This window comes from Taudactylus pleione, unplaced genomic scaffold (assembly GCF_031769625.1).
Source record: "Taudactylus pleione unplaced genomic scaffold, aTauple2 ptg000140l, whole genome shotgun sequence".
NCBI classification, from domain to species: Eukaryota; Metazoa; Chordata; class Amphibia; order Anura; family Myobatrachidae; genus Taudactylus; species Taudactylus pleione.
Window position 1 is genome coordinate 1,188,275 of NW_028284542.1, and position 18,383 is coordinate 1,206,657.

At 46.9% G+C, this 18,383-nt stretch overlaps 1 protein-coding gene across 1 annotated transcript in view; it reads right to left on the minus strand.

The window, feature by feature from the left end:
* LOC148522737 (antizyme inhibitor 2-like) overlaps positions 1-18,057 on the minus strand; it is a 72,095-nt gene extending 54,038 nt beyond the window's left edge. The window contains exons 1-4 of the mRNA XM_088473780.1: positions 17,953-18,057; positions 15,101-15,256; positions 13,513-13,686; positions 8,724-8,896 (exon numbers count right to left, since the gene is read on the minus strand). Of these exons, the coding sequence (XP_088329906.1) occupies positions 8,724-8,896; positions 13,513-13,686; positions 15,101-15,256; positions 17,953-18,057 (608 nt within the window). The remainder of the gene's footprint in view (positions 1-8,723; positions 8,897-13,512; positions 13,687-15,100; positions 15,257-17,952) is intronic.
* Between the last annotated feature and the right edge of the window lie 326 nt (positions 18,058-18,383).

The following is an 18,383-nucleotide window of genomic DNA, read 5'->3' on the forward strand; positions in this document are numbered from 1 at the left end:
AGACAGTAAAACACTGGATAAACTTTTGGTATGGAAAAGAGACAACACATGATTGGTTAGGTAGAATTTAATTTAGACGTACCCTTTATCACCTATGTCAAGACTAATCTTCTTTGTGATATATGGTTATTAAAAAACAATACTTGACAGTATTCAGCTCTCTCTATTCCTCCCTGTTTAGTGGATGTGGTGTATTTTGTCAACCATCATAATGTCGACATGAGAATGTCGACTTGGTCATAATGTCGATATGCTTGCAATGTTCATATTGACCATGTCAACATTCACCATGTTGCTACTGATGAAGGTCAACAAAATGTTCCTGATGGTCTAGCTGTGACTTAGCTGGTACGGTGGGTCTGGTGGCTGCAGCGATGTCTTCCAGGTCCAGCGATCAGCTGATATTGACATGCGGCTGTGAATTTGCCTAACTCCGAACCCTCCCTCTGGTGCCAAACCCTAACCTCCCCTCTCGCAGCCTAACCCTAACCCTCCCCTCACGCAGCCCAACCCTAACCTCTCCTCCCACAGCCTAACCCTAACCTCCCCTCCCGCAGCTTAACCCTAACCTCCCCTCCCGCAGCCTAACCCTAACCTCTCCTCCCGCAGCCTAACCCTAACTTCCCCTCCTGCAGCCCAACCCTAACCTCCGCTCCCATAGCCTAACCCTAAACTCCCCTCCCGTAGCCCAACCCTAACCCTCTCGCAGTCTAACCCTAACCTCCCCTCCCAGAGCCCAACCCTAACCTCCTCTCCCATAGCCCAACCCTAACCCTCTCCTCCCGTAGCCCAACCCTAACCCTCCCGCAGTCTAACCCTAACCTCCCCTCCCACAGCCTAACCCTAACCTCCCCTCCCACAGCCTAACCCTAACCCTCCCCTCCCGCAGCTTAACCCTAACCTCCCCTCCCACAGCCCAACCCTAACCTCTCCTCCCACAGCCCAACTCTAACCCTCCCCTCCTGCAGCCCAACCCTAACCCTCCCCTCCCACAGCCTAACCCTAACCTCCCCTCCCGCAGCTTAACCCTAACCTCCCCTCCCGCAGCCTAACCCTAACCTCTCCTCCCGCAGCCTAACCCTAACCTTCCCTCCCACAGCTTAACACTAACCTCCCCTCCCACAGGCCCAACTCTAACCTCCCCTCCCGCAGCCTAACCCTAACCTCCCCTCCTGCAGCCCAACCCTAACCTCCCCTCCCATAGCCTAACCCTAACCTCCCCTCCCACAGCCTAACCCTAACCCTCCTCTCCCGCAGCCTAACCCTAACCTCCCCTCCCATAGCCCAACCCTAACCCTCCCCTCCTGTAGCCCAACCCTAACCCTCCCTCAGTCTAACCATAACCTCCCCTCCCACAGCCTAACCCTAACCTCCCCTCCCACAGCCTAACCCTAACCCTCCCCTCCCGCAGCTTAACCCTAACCTCCCCTCCCACAGCCCAACCCTAACCTCTCCTCCCACAGCCCAACTCTAACCCTCCCCTCCTGCAGCCCAACCCTAACCCTCCCCTCCCACAGCCTGACCCTAACATCCACTCCCGCAGCCTGACTCTACCATCCTCTCCCGCAGCCTGACCCTAACCATCCACTGCTTGACCCTAACCCTCCCTTCCCACAGCCTGACCCTAACCTCCCTCCCACAGCCTAACCCTAATCTTGCCTCCCGCAGCCTAACCCTAACCCTAGAATTCACCAGCACTTAAAAAAAAACAGGAAGCAAATCCTATACAGGAGTGGTCTCTAAGTGAACAAATATATAAAAAATAAGTATAGTCCTTGTGCCAAAAGGTCAGGGTATAGATGTTTATACCAAATTCACTTGATTAAATGTTCCACCTATCAATGTTCCATTTCCAAGGATAAAAGTGAACAGTTATTGCTTGATTCTCTTTTGTCTTCTCTTATTAAGGGATGGCACACCCAAATCACTCCAAAGGATATAGGAAGTATCTTGTCAACTGGGGTGGGAGATGTTTCACTGCATCTGTTAGTAGTCTTCCCCCTGCTGGAGGTTTTGGAGTGCAGTATTGTAGTGGTTTCTCTGCCACCTGGGTTTCCAGATTTCTGAATCTACTCGCTGTCACCTATGCCACGTTACAGAGCCTCCTCACCAGCATTCCTAGTCAGCATCGGTACCAGGTTCCCAGTTCTCTGCATCTCCAGAGTCGTGCCCAGAATACCTGGTGGATACAAGCTTGCTGTGGTTCTCCATCCACTGCATTCTCCCGCAAAAGACAGAGTTATTCATAAATAAGTATCCCCTCTGTCCAGCCGCGTTCCAGTATCAGGAAACTTCTCACAAGGACTCTCCGTCACCCAGTCCGGGTCCACTTCTCACTTCAGATGTGACAAGTAATCTGGGACATTATATTAGAAACTACTTTGGCTGGTGTCATAGTTAGCATCTATGATTGACACGTGTCATGTGCCTAGGTTTGCAGAATACGAATGCATACAGAGATCTACTCAAATATGGTTTATGTGGAGTATTGCATTGATATATACTGTATGTTTGTTCCTATTGTGATATCTTGGGGGTAATTAGCTTGGCAGAGGGAGGATTGGTGCAGTGTTTAGGTGCTTAATGAGGGTCCACACACAGCTTTCAAGTAAATAAATGATGCTTTACTTTCCAGCATGGAAAGCCAGGAAACAAACAGAAAATAATAAACAACCTAGCCCCTATTTAGGGCGTCTAACTCACTTCTTGAACCCTCTCTATAAGGGTGCAGCTAATCTGCCAATAAAGCCTGTTTCTCTGCAGGTCTATCGCCGGCTCCAGCCTGGCTTGGCTGCTACAGCTATATAAACACAGTCAGTCTCTATGACTTCCCTGTATCCTCCAGGTATACAGTAGGCCCTGGCTTCCTCAGCGTGCAGCCCAGCTGCTTCAATGTCACACAGTATGAGAGTCTTGGGGTCCACCCTGCCTCCTGCAGGTACAGACCCAGGCCTCCTGGCTCCCAATGGCTTCCTCAGCTTCACTGGGCTCTCTGGCTGCCACAGTCCCACATAGACTGTCTCCAACAGCAGCCTGACTGGTCTGCCTCCTCGTTAGCCCACACCTGAGCTTTCTCCACAAGGCAGCCATTAGGCATCTTCCCACAATGCTTTTCTACTCTGTGTGGACAGATCTGTCCTGCCCCACACAGAATCTGCTGCTCACCAGCACCACCTCTGGTGATACTGCCACATATCCCCCTCCCCAGCTTGAAACCCGTGGGTTCAGCTACATGGGACAAGGCATTCACATTGCGAAGTCCCTCTTCATTATTCTCAGAACCATCCACTGGATCCAAGATCATCCAGACTCTGGTAATTTCTGGAGGTCACATCCTCCAAGTTCCGGAGTTAATTTTTCTCCTCACTTTTTTGCCTCACTTTATGGTACCAATGGTGGTACTTGCTTTCTTTATGCAGTACTTGAGGCTCACCCTTGGGTACTGCAAGAGGCATTAAGAACTTGAAATTACTTTTTCCAAAGCGACATACTTCATCTTTACTCTTGCCACTTAAACCTATTAAAGGCACATCTTTTGGCCAACTTCTACTTGTCACATCTTTAATCTTCAGCCTTAAAGGCCTGTATTGGCTATTGGCATACTTCACTTATGGCCCTTTAAAAGAAGAGGAGCTATCAGTATCTTGACAGTCATCAGCATCACAAATTCTAGACCTTGGCTTTATGTCAACAGACCATGTACTGGCACTGTCACCCTCATACTCCGGACTCATGTCCACATAAGATACTTGAGTATTTACTCCATTCATCCACAGAATTTATCTCACGGCTTTGATGGCTATCTGCCACTTCATTAAGGCATAGATCTCTTGGATTGTCTTGTGCTCCCGATTTTTGAGCCTTGAAAATATAATGAACTTCCACATGTTCCACCAGCACAGGTTGAAGTTCACTTTCCACAGAGTTCTTTATTTTCCAATTCACTTTAGCTGGACATTTTGCTTCCAGCTTTGTAATTTGAGACCACTTCACTTCCTCACAGATAAATTCAGCTGTATTGCAAGTTTTATCCTGGTTGCATGACGGCATTACTTCACATTCATGAGAATTACTCTTCACAAGACTGTTACCATTAACTGCTTGTAAGGTTCTGCTTTCCACTGCAAAAATGCATGACTTGGGCACATTCACATCACTGTGCTCATATAGTGACATCAGAGTCTCATCTTTGGAAGCCATCAACATATCTGTAGACTTTTGTACATCTTGTACCTTTGCCTCACAGGTTATGCGATCACCATTTGTATACGTTATTTCTCTATTGCCAATTTCAGACATGGTTTTGCCACCTGGACCTGTGTCCCTGTGGGAGGACTTCACACCCTTAGCTATTACTGTATGCTAAAAGTCACTGCAAGGAATCTCATCCACTCTTACAAGACGAACCTTTAGAGAATTTCCTAACTCCGACACTTCTGTCCCTTCTTGTACACTGGTATCGTTAATGAGGACATCTCTATGGTCCCACTACTCATCACTCAAGACACTCTATGTTCCAGGCTTTTCAGGATCAACCTGTAACAATTGCTGCTTATGTTTATGTACTTCTGCCACACTTGTTTCAGTGAAGAGATCGGATGCCATTTTGGGTCCCGAATCCAACTTCAGAATGTTATTTAACTTATTTTCCTCTTCAGATTTTCCCACTATCATGTGGAACTTTTTCTGAGCTACAGACAGCTGCTCTTCCAGCTGGGCAATTTTCACCATGGCACTTTCCAACTTGCTCTTAGCTTGTAGCAGATAGCACTACACAACTTCAAATTCAGCAACTCTCAACTTTTGTACAATTATTTCAGACTCTGCCATGTTTAATTCACATTGAAACTCCATTTCTTTGGTATTCCTCTCCACTTGGAATCTTTGCAACTGGTCCTGTGTACTTAGCAGACACTTCCCAAGGTTCTCACTCTGGGCCTGATTCAGACCCGGTCGCAAACGCTGTGCGCTCACAACTGGGTCGATGGTGGGCCAGTGCGCATGCGCGAGATCCGGATAGCGACGGGCACTCCGTCGCTCCGGGTCTAGCAACAAAGGGGGAGAGCTGTCAATGTTGAGTGACAGCTCGCCCCCTTTGGTGGGCGGGCCGGAGGAGTGGCTGCCCAAACGGAGGCGTTCCCATGCGAACACCTCCGTTTGGGGGCGGCCCCACTGACATCACGAGTGATGTCAGTGGGAGAGATTTCGGCTCTGTTAGAGCCGAAATCTCTCTGGGGCTTGCGGCCATGAGACCCTACCACAAGGGTCTCGTCGCAAGCCCGATGGTCGCAATGGTCCAGACCATCGCGACCATCTTCCTGACTGCTCGCTATAGCTGTGGGTGGTCACCCACAGCTATGTGAGCGGCCAGGAGGCCATTCTAAAAGACCAGAAGGCCGGCCCTGATTCAGAACGAGCGCTCTGTCAGAGCGTCCGGCTCTGAAACAGGGCCTCTGTTCTTGCAACTTCCAAGCCCTGCCATGGGCAAGATTAAGCTCTCTCTCCAAAGATTAATTTTGCTTTGCAGCTTTATGCAGACTTCCCTCCAGGAATACATTTCTTTCCATCAGACATTCTGAAACTGCTTTAGCAGCAACTAAATTGCTCTAATAGATCATACTTTGCTAGGAGCACATCATTCTCATACTTTGTAACAAACTGGAACATTTTAGCCTCCTCAAGGCGTTCAGACATAACCGCTAATTTGAGGTCTGTCTCTTTAAGAACTTCACATTTTTTTATTTCTTCCTGCTCAAATGCTATTTTCAAAGATGACAACTCACTCTGTAACGTCTTTTCAATTTGCACATGCAAAAGCTTCCCTTTTGTAGCCTAGTCCTCCAAGTCACTTATCTGGTCACAATAGTGCATAAGTGTTTCACGCCAAACTTCACACAGAGAGTCAACTTTTCCCATGCTGACATAGGGCCGGATTCAGACACGGACGCTATTTGCGTCCGCTCGCTGGCTAAAAGGGGCCGGCTATTTAAATAATGTGCTCGCACTGTGTCGCGTAAAGCCGCCCACTAAGTAATAGCGAGCGGCCGCACTATGCTCTCACACCTGTATAAAGACGCCCCTTTGCCACTCGCAACACACGTCATCTCCGGCAGTTGCAGGATTAATCGGGAACATCGAGAGCCATTGGAGCTGATCGCAGCGCTTGTAGTAGCCTTTTCCTACCACAACATTGCGAGCAGTTCTGGCTAAAATACAACCCAGTCTCGTGTGTAACGACGCTACTTTGCTAATTATGCACACCCATTAAACGCCGTTCTGACGGTCGGGCACGCCTGCGTTCGCACAACCACACCCCCGTTTGCAAGCACCTTCTCCTGTTACCACCCACAAACGGCACTATCTGTCACTCAAAATAGCGGCCTGACTGCGGGCTACGGGCGAGCACTTTTCCATCGCAATGACTGGTTTGCGCATCGCACATTGTGACTCAAACGCATGCGCAAATTGCAAAAAATCGCTCAATGCGCAGCATAGCGTCCTGGTCTGAATCAGGCCCATAGTCCACTCCCAGTGGACCTTGCACCATACACTGACCACACACACTGACATCTTTATTCTGCTTTTTAAATGTCTCTTACAATGGAATAACACTGTTTACCCCATCAATTTGAAATGATTCACCACAGAGGATTTCAAACAGCTTTAAATCCCTTCCATGTAACCGACTTTCTTCACATTCAGACCGTAAACTCCAGCCCGGGTTTTCCATTTCTCTAGACTGAGAATGAAACTTTACAACAAGAATTCTGCCTTTAGAATTTTTCTTTTTATTTCCCATGATACTTGGCACAAAATAACATAGGAACAACTTGTTTTTGTTTTCACTATCACACTTTGGTCTGTATTAATTTTGAGGCGAAAAGTCTGGACTTTTCACCTCCCTCGCCTGTTTTCCAGGTGGAAAAGTATTGCGCACGTGCCCACTATTCCCCGTATTCAATTCCAAAGTAGGCGAAATCGGGAACAGGCGAAACTTGGATCGACAAAAAAATACGGGATTTTTTGGGAAATAATTGTAGGACCCCCCCTAAAGATGTCCAGACCTTGGGGATCACTATGGGTACCCCCGTTTTTGCCTGCAGAAGAAAGTCGACATTTTAAATAGATGCAGCAAGTGGTTATTTTTCCCGACATTGAAGAAGTGATGTAGAAGAGCACAGGTTTTTTTTTTCGGTTTTAAAAGTGGTCCCATCAAATTTGGGGTACATGAAAATGGGGGTAACCATATTTTTAAGTCCCTAAAAGTCATTTTTAAAATTCTTCAAAAATACACCTGCCGCTACTCTGCGTAATTAAAAAAACAACTGCCACATACTTGGGGACCCCACCACAATGAATTTTGTTAGTTTAGCATTTTGTTTTCACTTTTTTTTTTTCACCCCAAAATTTAAAATAATTTTATTGGGGTGTCCCGATTTTTTTTTTATTTTTTTGACACATTTCGTTTTAAGGGGGCATTCTATTTTTTTTTTAAGCCTGCACCCCTAAGCCCCAAATCTGCACTTTTTTTCACCTGCTATTGGTAATTGAAAAATTATCCCTGTTTTTTTAAAATGACCTTTCATCCCATTTAAGATTTTGGGGTACATGAAAATGGGGGTAAGCATACCCCCATTTTCCTGTGTGGGGCAGGACAGATCCGCACACAATGCTTTTCTACTCTGTGTGTGCGGATCTGTCCTGCCCCACACAGAATCTGCTGCTCACCAGCGCCACCTCTGGTGATACTGCCACACTATGCAAATCATAATGAATGTGCAATGGCCTCCAAAGAACAAATGAGGGTTCCAGGGGACTACTAGACTTAGGAAGGGAGTGCAGTTAGTAATTGATGAAAGTGGAACATAGGAGCTGCTTCAGACCTGCTCGCTAGGATGCGATCGCTCGTAGCTGGACGATTTTTGCATTCTGCGCATGTGTATGCATCACAATGCGCGTGCGCGAACCACTGCGACAGATCGGGAAGCGCTCACTCGCCCAGCATAGACAGCCCAGTTGATTGAGTGACAGAAGAGGCCGTTTGTGGGTGGTAACAGGGGCAGGCCACTAGAAACGGGGGAGTGGAGGTGCGAACGTGTTTCAACGCCGTTTCATAGGCGTGCATAATTAAGATGCAGCATCATAGTACACGTCACCTGGCTGATTTTTACACTGAAGTGCTCGCAGTGCTTGCGGCCAGGTATAGTCAACCTCAAGCGCTGCGAGTACATCCGATGGTGCTCGATGTACCAATGTTTTCATGCTCTTCCAGGAGATGACGTGCGCAAGTGGGCGTCTTATGAACGGCTGGTGGGCGTCTCCATACACAAAGTGATCACTCGCCAAGACATAGTGGGCGTGCTAATGCTTTCCGTGCGATCGCCTGCCTTGCCGGGCATGCGCTGGATTTGCATACGCTGGGAGCGAGCGATCGCATCTAGCGAGCAGGTCTGAATCAGGTCCATAGTTACTAATGGATTGAGATCAGGAAGCACTGTAACAGGAGTTCTGGTGGGATTACTAAGCAATAGTTAACACTGAGTAGTAAAGACTAATTAACAGAAAGGGCAGCAGATAGGTATATCCATGCCGCTATTGCTATTCTGGTGGAAGGGAGGAACAGTACGTTAATCAATGCATATAATCATGAAGGTGTTAATATCTTGAGTGAGAATGTTACAACATCTCTCAGAAAAGCTGGTTCTAGACTGTTCGTCACTTACTCAGCAGTTGGGTGATTGTCTGAGATTTTCATCAGTTCACTCTCACAGTCAAATGTCATTTTGTTGACACCGTGCTTGGCTGCATATCTGATGTGAGACGGCTGTTTGCAGGGGTTTGCGTAGACAATATCAGCGGCAGGTACTCCCATTCCTAGAATTATCTGTATCTCGCCCTGAGGATAAAATAAAAGGTCTTAAGATTGATTTAAATTGCACGTACCACCATTTGGAAGTACAATAGTGTTTATTCTACTACAAGGTCACAGATTCATTTTAAAAGTGATCACATTTTTATAAAAATAGTTTTATTTTATATCATGAAATGATATCATTGCTGCCAGTGTTCTCAAGAGAAGTCGTTAACCAAATGCTTCACAATTACATAAATAAATTGCGACAATGAATCTGGAGGCAGTTTGGCAACAGTCCCAAACGTGGGGGTAAATTTACTAAAGTGAGAGTTTTTAGAAGTGGAGATGTTGTCCATAGCAACCAATCAGATCCTAGTTATTGTCTACTAGAAGGTGCTAGTTATATGCTAATTAAAATCTGATTGGTTGCTATGGGCAACATCTCCACTTCTAAAAACTCTCCCTTTAGTAAATATACCCCTTGGTGTTTATAGAATAGGAGTATTACGCACAGGTATAGAAATATCACAATTGATGCACACAGGCAGAGCAACACACACACGCCAATCAATCCAGGATTTCTCCGGAGAGTCTAGAAATTAGAAGCTTTGTCCGGAGGCTTGCTCATCCTGGATAGGCAATGATCTCATCTCCAAGCACCAGCTCAGCACACGACGACGGTGATGTCAATGACTTGTCAATAAGCTGGGTCGGTCTACGTCTCGGGTCACACTGAGGATGGACCCATGTACAAAATCCTGGGTGTGACCCGGGTTTGCAGTGTGAAAAGGGTATCAGAGAGAGGGGTAAGCAAGCCAATGCAAGCTACAGCAGAATGACAGCTTTGGACTGGCATGAGGGTGCTGTGAGGACTGAGACACAAAAAAAGGTATGGCTTGTCTGAGGGGGCTCTGAGGCATATAAAGGGGCATGACTGAGGGGGCTCTAAGGCATATAAAGGGGGGTGACTGAGTGGGCTCTGGACTGCATCTAACGGGGCTCTAAGCAGGGCCAGATTAAGGCTTGTGGGGGCCCCAGGGCAACAAAGTTGCGGGGGCCCCCTTCAAGCCACACAGAGCCCAGCCCAGCCGGAATTCTGCTGTCGGGATTGTGACCGGCAGCTGCCATCTCCCTCCAGTGAGCTTGAGATGTTTGCTATGCCAATCACGCAGCTGCCCGGCCGGGGTCTGAACCCAAAAGCAAAGCGATTGCTCAAGTGATCACTTTACTTCGTACTAATTGACAGGATAGACTCTTATCGTGTCTCAGCAACTAGATTATTACTGGAGATGTACACGGACCCCCGTGTTTTGGTTTTGGATTCGGATTCATCTTCGTGTTTGGTTTTGCAAAACCACCTTTATGTGTTTAGGTTTTAGATTTTGGTTTTGGGTCTGTATATTAAAAAAGAAAAAAAAAACTGCTAAAATCATGTAATTTGGACCTGTTTGGACCTGATGCAATCCACAAACCCGAGTTCAGTTTTTAAATCCGAGATCTAAACTGACTGCAGAACCGAACCGGGACTCAGAACACAACCAACTACGAATGTAATAGCGATTACAAATGCAGTTCAACTACGATAGTATGCTAATCCACTGCAATCGCAAATGCCACCACAGCACTACATAAGGACGCCCACTTTACCTTACACACATCTGTAATGTTTAGCAAGACTGCGGAACCATCGGTACAATCGAGTACCATCACCTTACTTAATTGCTACCTTCATCGCATGCTATGAGGCCTCAGGCTGCGCATGGTATCGCAGTGGATAAGTTATGCACACCCATGCAATGCCGTTCAAACACACTGGCACACCTGCGTTTCCCCGACCACCCCCCCCCCCCGTCACCACCACACAAACGGCACTTCCTGTCAATCACTCTGCGATGGGTCTGCATAGTCACTGTGATTGCAATCCCGATGGCAATGGCAAATGGTGTATTAGCAACTGCAATCCTTGCTGAATCAGGCCTAATGTTCACTCACTGTGAGGCGGAAACAGCTAAGTGCATTTTGATATAAAATGCAATCATGAGGGGCATAAGTAGACCCCATCAATTACCACATGGGGCTTTGTAAGGGCAGGTAGGATCTTATAGAATTTGGCCCCATAGCAGCTAATCCCCTGATATTGTGATAGTCGGTTACCTGTTGTCTGCTACAGTCCCAGGAACGTGTGCCAGGTGAGTTGAATGGTGAGAATACTGCATTACACACTAAAATTCTAATAGAAATGGTATGTATGTAAAAAACTAGGACACAAAGCAACAAACCTTTGCAAACACACTTTTGATGCGATGTTTCAATCAATTTCACTCCTGATCGGAAGTTCCGACCACAGTGCCGACACGTTTGTACACACCTATACAATCATTCTTGCAACCTTTGAAATTATAGCAAAATATTGAAAAACAATTATTGTACCAACCACAGAGGCAGCCCTGCTGCTGGTATAGAAACACAAGAACGGTTGAAGGTGCGTACACACAGCTGCACTTTTGGTCCGATTTGGCGTGGTCGAATCGGAAGAATATTAAACTGCATACAAGATGCAATCCTTCGCTTTGACCAGTTTTCATTCAACAAAACATGATTGATGCTGTGTACACACTTTTTTGATATTGAAAGAACAGGTTGAAATCGAAAGAACGCGCCCGATGATTGTATAGGAGTGCACTCAGTTTAAAAAAAGCAACAGCAAAGATGAGTCAGCTTTGATTGTCACAGACATCCAAAGTAAAAATTGTTGGTGTATTGACATGGGTGCCACTAGACATTTCAGCTGCAATGAGGAGTGGTTCACTACATTGAATACATGTGATCCAATAACAATTAAAGGAATTTGAAATTAAGTGCTTACAGCTACAAAAGTTGGGACATTCACTACTTATTAGAAAATAAGGACTAAAACCAAAGTCACACAAATCCAAGATGTGCTTTATATACCAGATATGGGGAAAACCTCAAAGCCATCAGTGTCTTACAGCAAAGAGGTTACAGATTCCAGTTCACAAGAGGAAAGTACATTAAATAGGAACTGCAATAGCAACAGGTACCTGGTGCTGTCAATTGTATGTCCTTGACACACAGTGTTATGCGATGATGACCTTTGTCTCACTATCTATGGAACTCTGACACAGAAGGTTTGATCACCTTAGGTATGATAATGCCTAGAAACTTAAAAATGGGATGGTTACAGGAATATCAGTTGACTGATACAGAAAGGCCCATGTGTGAGAAAAGTATAACAGGCAAACAAAGCTTTTGTCCATTTCCAGAATCAGCAAGCAGAACTGAGCGTATACAGATGTGTGTGGTCCAGTAGAAGTTATATCAATAAGTGGATACATATACTTCATAACATTCATAGATGATTTCACAAGAATGACACACATTTCATTACAGGAAAGAGTGAAGTGATGAAGAAAAGTGCAGACTGCAAGAGATAAATATAAAATTAAACTAGTCACAGACTAAGAGTCTTCAAGTCTGACAATGGAGGAGAATATCTCAACAAATATGAGGAAATCTTCCTAAAGAAGCATGGCATTGAACATCAATTGACCATCGCATACACACCAGAACAGAATGGTGTAAGTGAGCGTGCAAATCGCACATTAAACACATTAGACAGAAGCAGTTATCTACGACAGTTTGTTTGAAGAATCGTGCTCCCACAGTTGTCTTAAAAACAAAACACTTCCGGGAAAATGATGTATTTCTTTGTTCAGAGATCCGAGCTTGGCAGGAAGACCTGAATCGTCACTCTATCGTCCTCGGAAACCCCGAGTTTGGGTGTGTTCGGATTTCTGCAAACCCAAATAGCTCAAATCTATTTACATTATTTTAAATAGATTCATTTTTCTTTATTGCAATAACCTGCAAATGATTGGCTTATTGGTAGTTAAAGAAATTCATCCTAGGTTACAGTGGTTAGAAAACTAGTGGAAAAAGCAGAGACATAGGACCTTATTCAGAGGCGGCCGTACGGTCTGCGGCCGCACGGCCGCCTCGATGTTTTGCCAGTGCGCATTCGTGAGACCTGCTACGACCGACAGCGCTGGTCGTAGTGGGTTTCTTTCCAAAGGGGGCGAGCTGTTGATGTTGATTGACAGCTTGCCCCGTTTGGAAGGTGGGCCGGGGGGGGTGGCAGCCCAAACTGAGGTGTTCCCATGGGAACACCTACCGTTTGGGGGAGGCCCCACTGACATCACTAGTGATGTCAGTGGAGAGCTTCCGGCTGTGACAGAGCCAGAAGCTCTCCGGGGCTTACGACAAGTGAGACCCTACCCTAGGGTCTCGTCGTAAGCCCCCGATGGTCGCGATGGTCTCTGACCATCGCGACCATCACCGGAGCGGTTGTTAGAGCTGTAGGTGTTAACCCACAGCCTAACGACCGCAACAGAGGTGGGCGGTCAGGATGCAAGTGGCCGCCCAGTTTCTGAGCGACCGCTTGCATCCTCCGACCGCCTCTGAATGAGGCCCATAGTACTTTGAAAGGTATTTAAACTGTCAATTACATAACAGAGTTGATGTTGGTGAATACCCCTTCCCTCTCCTGCCCAATCAGCCAATATCTTCTCATTGGGATGTGTTGCAACATCAACAAACTTTTTCTATCTGTTCTACTCATTACAATTCTTGGTGATTACCTTACTGGCACAGTCAAATCCTGTACCCAGGGCTGCAAGCACCTGGAGAACCTCAATACTACTGTTACACTTCACAGCATAGAACGGCCTCACCCGGGGCAGCTGCTGGCGAAATCTCCGATGTTTCCGTATCACGTCGTTTAGATCAGCCACGTAGAAAGCGTCCTCGTCTCCCTGTCACAGAAAGAAGCACAGGTCACTTATATCTGAAAAAAAAAATAATTAAACTTTTAAATCTGAGGAGTTTATTTGAGTCAGGAATTATCAAAGTAATTTAAGCACCAGTTTTGTGGGTGGGGCTTATAACAAATATTATATGTACTATGGTAAATCCCACCCTTCCCTTGGTATTATACATACCTACCTGCTCCCCCTTGAATGGCAAGGAATCTCTCAAAAATTGTATGGCACCCCTGGCCGCCCAGAAAAGTGGGCAAGTCTACCAGCCCCCTGCAAACCTCTGTACAACCCGCACACCCCCTTTTCCCACACACACATGCACATACCCCTGCAGCGGGGAGGGGGATGAAGCAATTAGTACTGAATCGCGCCATTGTGGCACCGTCCACCAACTTCACAATGCCGGTACTCTTTACATTGTGTAGCGGGGATAGGGCCATGATTATGCGATCATGCCTCCCGCTCAAGTCCCCACCATGCCCCCCCCAATGTGCTGACCTGGCTGCCCCCTCAGCCAGAACATTGGCAAGTTTGGTATTATAAATTACATTCATTTGTTGGAGAGGATTCCTTTCCTGCATTGTCTCCCTTTCTCCCTACAGTGACTCCGACTGGGCACCGTCACCAAGATGGCCACCGGTACACTAGTGCGCATGCGCGACTCTGCACTATTACTTTGTTGAGTGTTGCAGCGCTCCCATAGAGGTGAGACTATATGCAGTATATATGTGCTGTACCATCATATATGCCACGAACATCACCACAGCTGTATGTCTATTACACCCTAATACACCTGCTAGCCTGGTCAAGGGTCACTGGGCCTGATTCAGAGCCGGACGCTCTGACAGAGCGCTCGCTCTGAATCAGAGCCGGGCTTTTGTTTATTTTGAATGGCCTCCTGGCCACTCGCATAGCTGTGGGTGATCACCCACAGCTATTGCGAGCGGCCATGATGATAGTCGCGATGGTCAAGACCATCGCGATCATCGGGCTTGCGACGAGACCCTTGTGGTAGGGTCTCATGGCTGAAAGCCCGAGAGATTTCGGCTCTGACAGAGCCGAGAGCGCTCCCACTGACATCACTAGTGATGTCAGTGGGGCCGCCCCCAAATGGTAGGCGTTCTCATGTCACTCAACATCGACAGCTCGCCCCCTTTGGTGCGAGACCCAGAGCGACGGGTTGCCCGTCGCTAGCCAAGTCTCGCGCATGCGCACAACGGAGCCAGCTCCATCGTGCGCATGCGCTGTGGGCCACCATCGACCCGTTTGCGGGCGCTCTGTGCTTGCGACCGGGTCTGAAACAGGCCCACTGTGTGGCCTAAACTCCATTTCACTATTCCGCTGTCCTTTTCTACCAGCGGTTACAGCTATTTAATAACAAAGACAGAGAGCCCTATGTGACACCTACATTTAAAGAAAGACCTCTGATTCTCTTCTTTATGAACTGTAGAGCAGAGACCCCCTCTTCCACTAGGGTCACACTGCCGTCCTTCAGTCTCTCCAACCTGCTGTCCTCATGTTCTCCGTTGCTGTCCACTTTGCCTGTCAATGTAACCACAAGACACTGAAAGGTGATATTATTAAAGTGCAAATGCTATTTATATGCAAACATACAGGGAAAAGCTTTGATGTGTGGGTGGCATCTGCTGATGTAAAGAGTTGGGAGGATCAGGGGCAGATTTGATGCATAAATAAGCCCTACTTACATGCCCATATGGTAAAAGTGATTTTCATTTGCAGAAGAGGACACATTATGGAGGTGTTTTTATCTTTGCAATAGGGCTTACATTTGATGTACAAGGACTTGAATTGGATGTACAATCGTGGACCAGTAAGGAGTGGATTGCACAATAACCCACCAGCCATTGGGTTCACCGCACAGAGGGCCCGATTCAGACCCGCTCGCTAGGCTGTGTTCGCACGCAGCCTGACAATGTTTGCAATCTACGCATGCATTGCAGTGTACGCGCGTGAACTAGTCCATGAGATCGGGAAATGTTCGCTCCCTAGCATGAGTGACAGGAGAAGCTGTTTGTGGGTGGTAACAGGGGATGATCGATAGAAACGGGGAGTGGTGATGGTAACGCAGGCGTGCCTAAGCATTTCAACGCCGTTTCAACAAGTGCTGCGTTCGCTTTCGATGGTACTTGATGTTACCGATGGTTGCATACACATCCTGGAAATTACATGCATTAGTGGGCATCTTAAGACAGGCTGGTGGGCGTCTGCATACACACCGCGATTGCACGCCAAGACATAGTACAATCATCACCACTGCCTGGGCAAGATTCCGAATCCCTCAAAGTATGATGGGGACCCCAAAGGCTGTCGAGGATACCTGAATCAGTGTTCCATTTAGTTTGAGGACCAGGTGAGAAATTTTCGTACCAAGAGAATAAAGGTGAGTTATGTTATCTCACTCTATCCAGACAGGTGTTGGCATGGGCTTCTCCGTTATGGGAAAGAAATGACCCTCTGGTAAATAACAGCACAAGTTTTCTAGCAGCTTTCCAGAAGGTTTTCGATGAGCCCGCACGAGTACCCTCCACAAGGTCGGTTATTCTGCAGTTAAAGCAAGGCAACCAAGCTGCAGGACAATATGCTGTTCAATTCCGAACCCTTGCTTCAGAATTAGGGTGGAAAAACGAAGCCTTGCTTGCTGCATTTATGCATGGTCTGTCAGAACAAATCAAGGATGTACTGGTGTCCAGGTAATTGGCAACATCTCTGGATGACCTGATATCTTTGTGTATCTGAGTAGACCTTCGCCACAGAGAGAGAGAGAGAGAGAGAGCATGAGAGAGGGAGCAGTCTTGATGCTTCAGCTTCAAACTTGCCCCGCATTTTACAACTCCAGTTGAGTCTCCAGAAGTCTCAGGCTTCAGCCTAAACCTGGGGTGCTCAGGAGAGTGGGACCCCTTTATTGGGGGTCCCCATCTCCCCTGACATCCCCAGCCTGGGCTGTCTAGCTTCGGGTGTTAATGCTTTGGCCAGGTTGACCCAGTGAAAGGGTCCCCTGGCTGTGGCATTACACCCCAGCTAGGTTTGAGTCCAGTACTGGTTTTCAAAATAGGGGGAACCCCACACCATTTTCCATCTTTTTAAAACCAGGACTGGTTTACAAAGCCCAGTGCTGGATCCTAAAATACGGGGGAACCCTACACATTTCCCCCCCCCCCGTATTTTTAGAACCAGGACTGGCTCAGGCCCGAGGCTGATTATGCTTTGAAAATCCAGATTCTGATTGTTCCTACCCGTGTTTAAAAATGGACAGACAAGACAGGACATGATTCTTAGTAAAGTTAACCCATAGTCTCTGATCGAGGGGTACAATTCACTTCCAAGTTATGGAGAGCACTGTGTAAGTGTTTTGATATCAATTTGAGTTACTCCTCAGCATATCATCTTCAAAGTAATGATCAGACAGAACGAATGATTCAAGATTTGGAGGAATTTATTCGGATTTACTTATCTGCCAATCAAGACGACTGGATCTCGCTATTATCATGGGCTGAATTCACTCACAATAACCCGTTTCATGAGGCATCTGGTCACTCTCTATTGTTCATTCAATACGGTCTCCATTCTGTATGGCCAGAATTTCCAGTCTACTGAATTTCCAGTCTACTGGTCAGTATCACTTCCAGCCCTCCGTGGTACTGTGGATGATTTTCTAAAGATCCCGAAGGAGGTAAAAAAATAACTTTTGTAAAGCTTCACCACACTATAAGCTGTTTGCCGATAAAAAGCGGAAAAGGGTTCCTTCGTGAACCATGGTAATAGTCTGGTTATCAACCAGACATCTACGCTTGAAGGTATCTACAATGAAGTTCGCACCTACAGTAGATTAATTGGTCCCTTCCAAATTATCCAAATAATGAATCCGGTGGCATATCAACTGAAACTTCCTGGAACACTCAGGATACCAAATGTGTTTCACACTTCCCTCCTTATACCTCTGGTAATCAACCAGTTTTCGACACCCGTTACATTATCTTTGGCTGTTTCAGTAAACCACCAAGAGGAATACGAAGTAAAACAAATTTGGATTCCAGAAAAGCACTAAGCACAGTTCAGTTCCTGGTAGATTGGAAGGGGTATGGTCCTTAGGAACGTTGTTGGGTTAAGGCCTCGGATATTCATGCATCACAACTCCTCCTATCGACAGAAATTTCCTAAAAAACCATTTCTGGGGTGTTGGGTGCCCACCCCTAGAGGATGGTTAATGTCACAGTATGCCAGATCCTGGCATTGACTTACCTGGTCCGGCAATGCAGGTGTTCTGCGACTCAGCGAGCAGAAGGTCCCCGGCGGCCACTGCTTCAGGGTCCGGCTGACTCTCCCTCTCTGCAGTCGCTCGGGCATGCTATGGTGCAGTCCCAGAGGCTGGTCTCTCCACCTCCTGACAGCGGCTGCGGCTCCGATAGGGTTGCTCAGCAATAGTTTTAAAGGACCTGGCGAACCCTAGGTGACGTCACATGAGCGCCAAATACAAGTCTCTTCCTATATAAGGAGTATAGGCTCCCAAGCATTACTCCAACATTCTGACCTGTAATCGACTGCTCGTTCTTGACATTGTTTTTTTTTGTGACCTGATTCCATCTCCTCCCTGGTACTGCATTTGGTATTCCGGTTTTGACCTTTGGCTATCCTCCGTGACCTGCTTACCTGCATACATCTGCTCCCTGGTT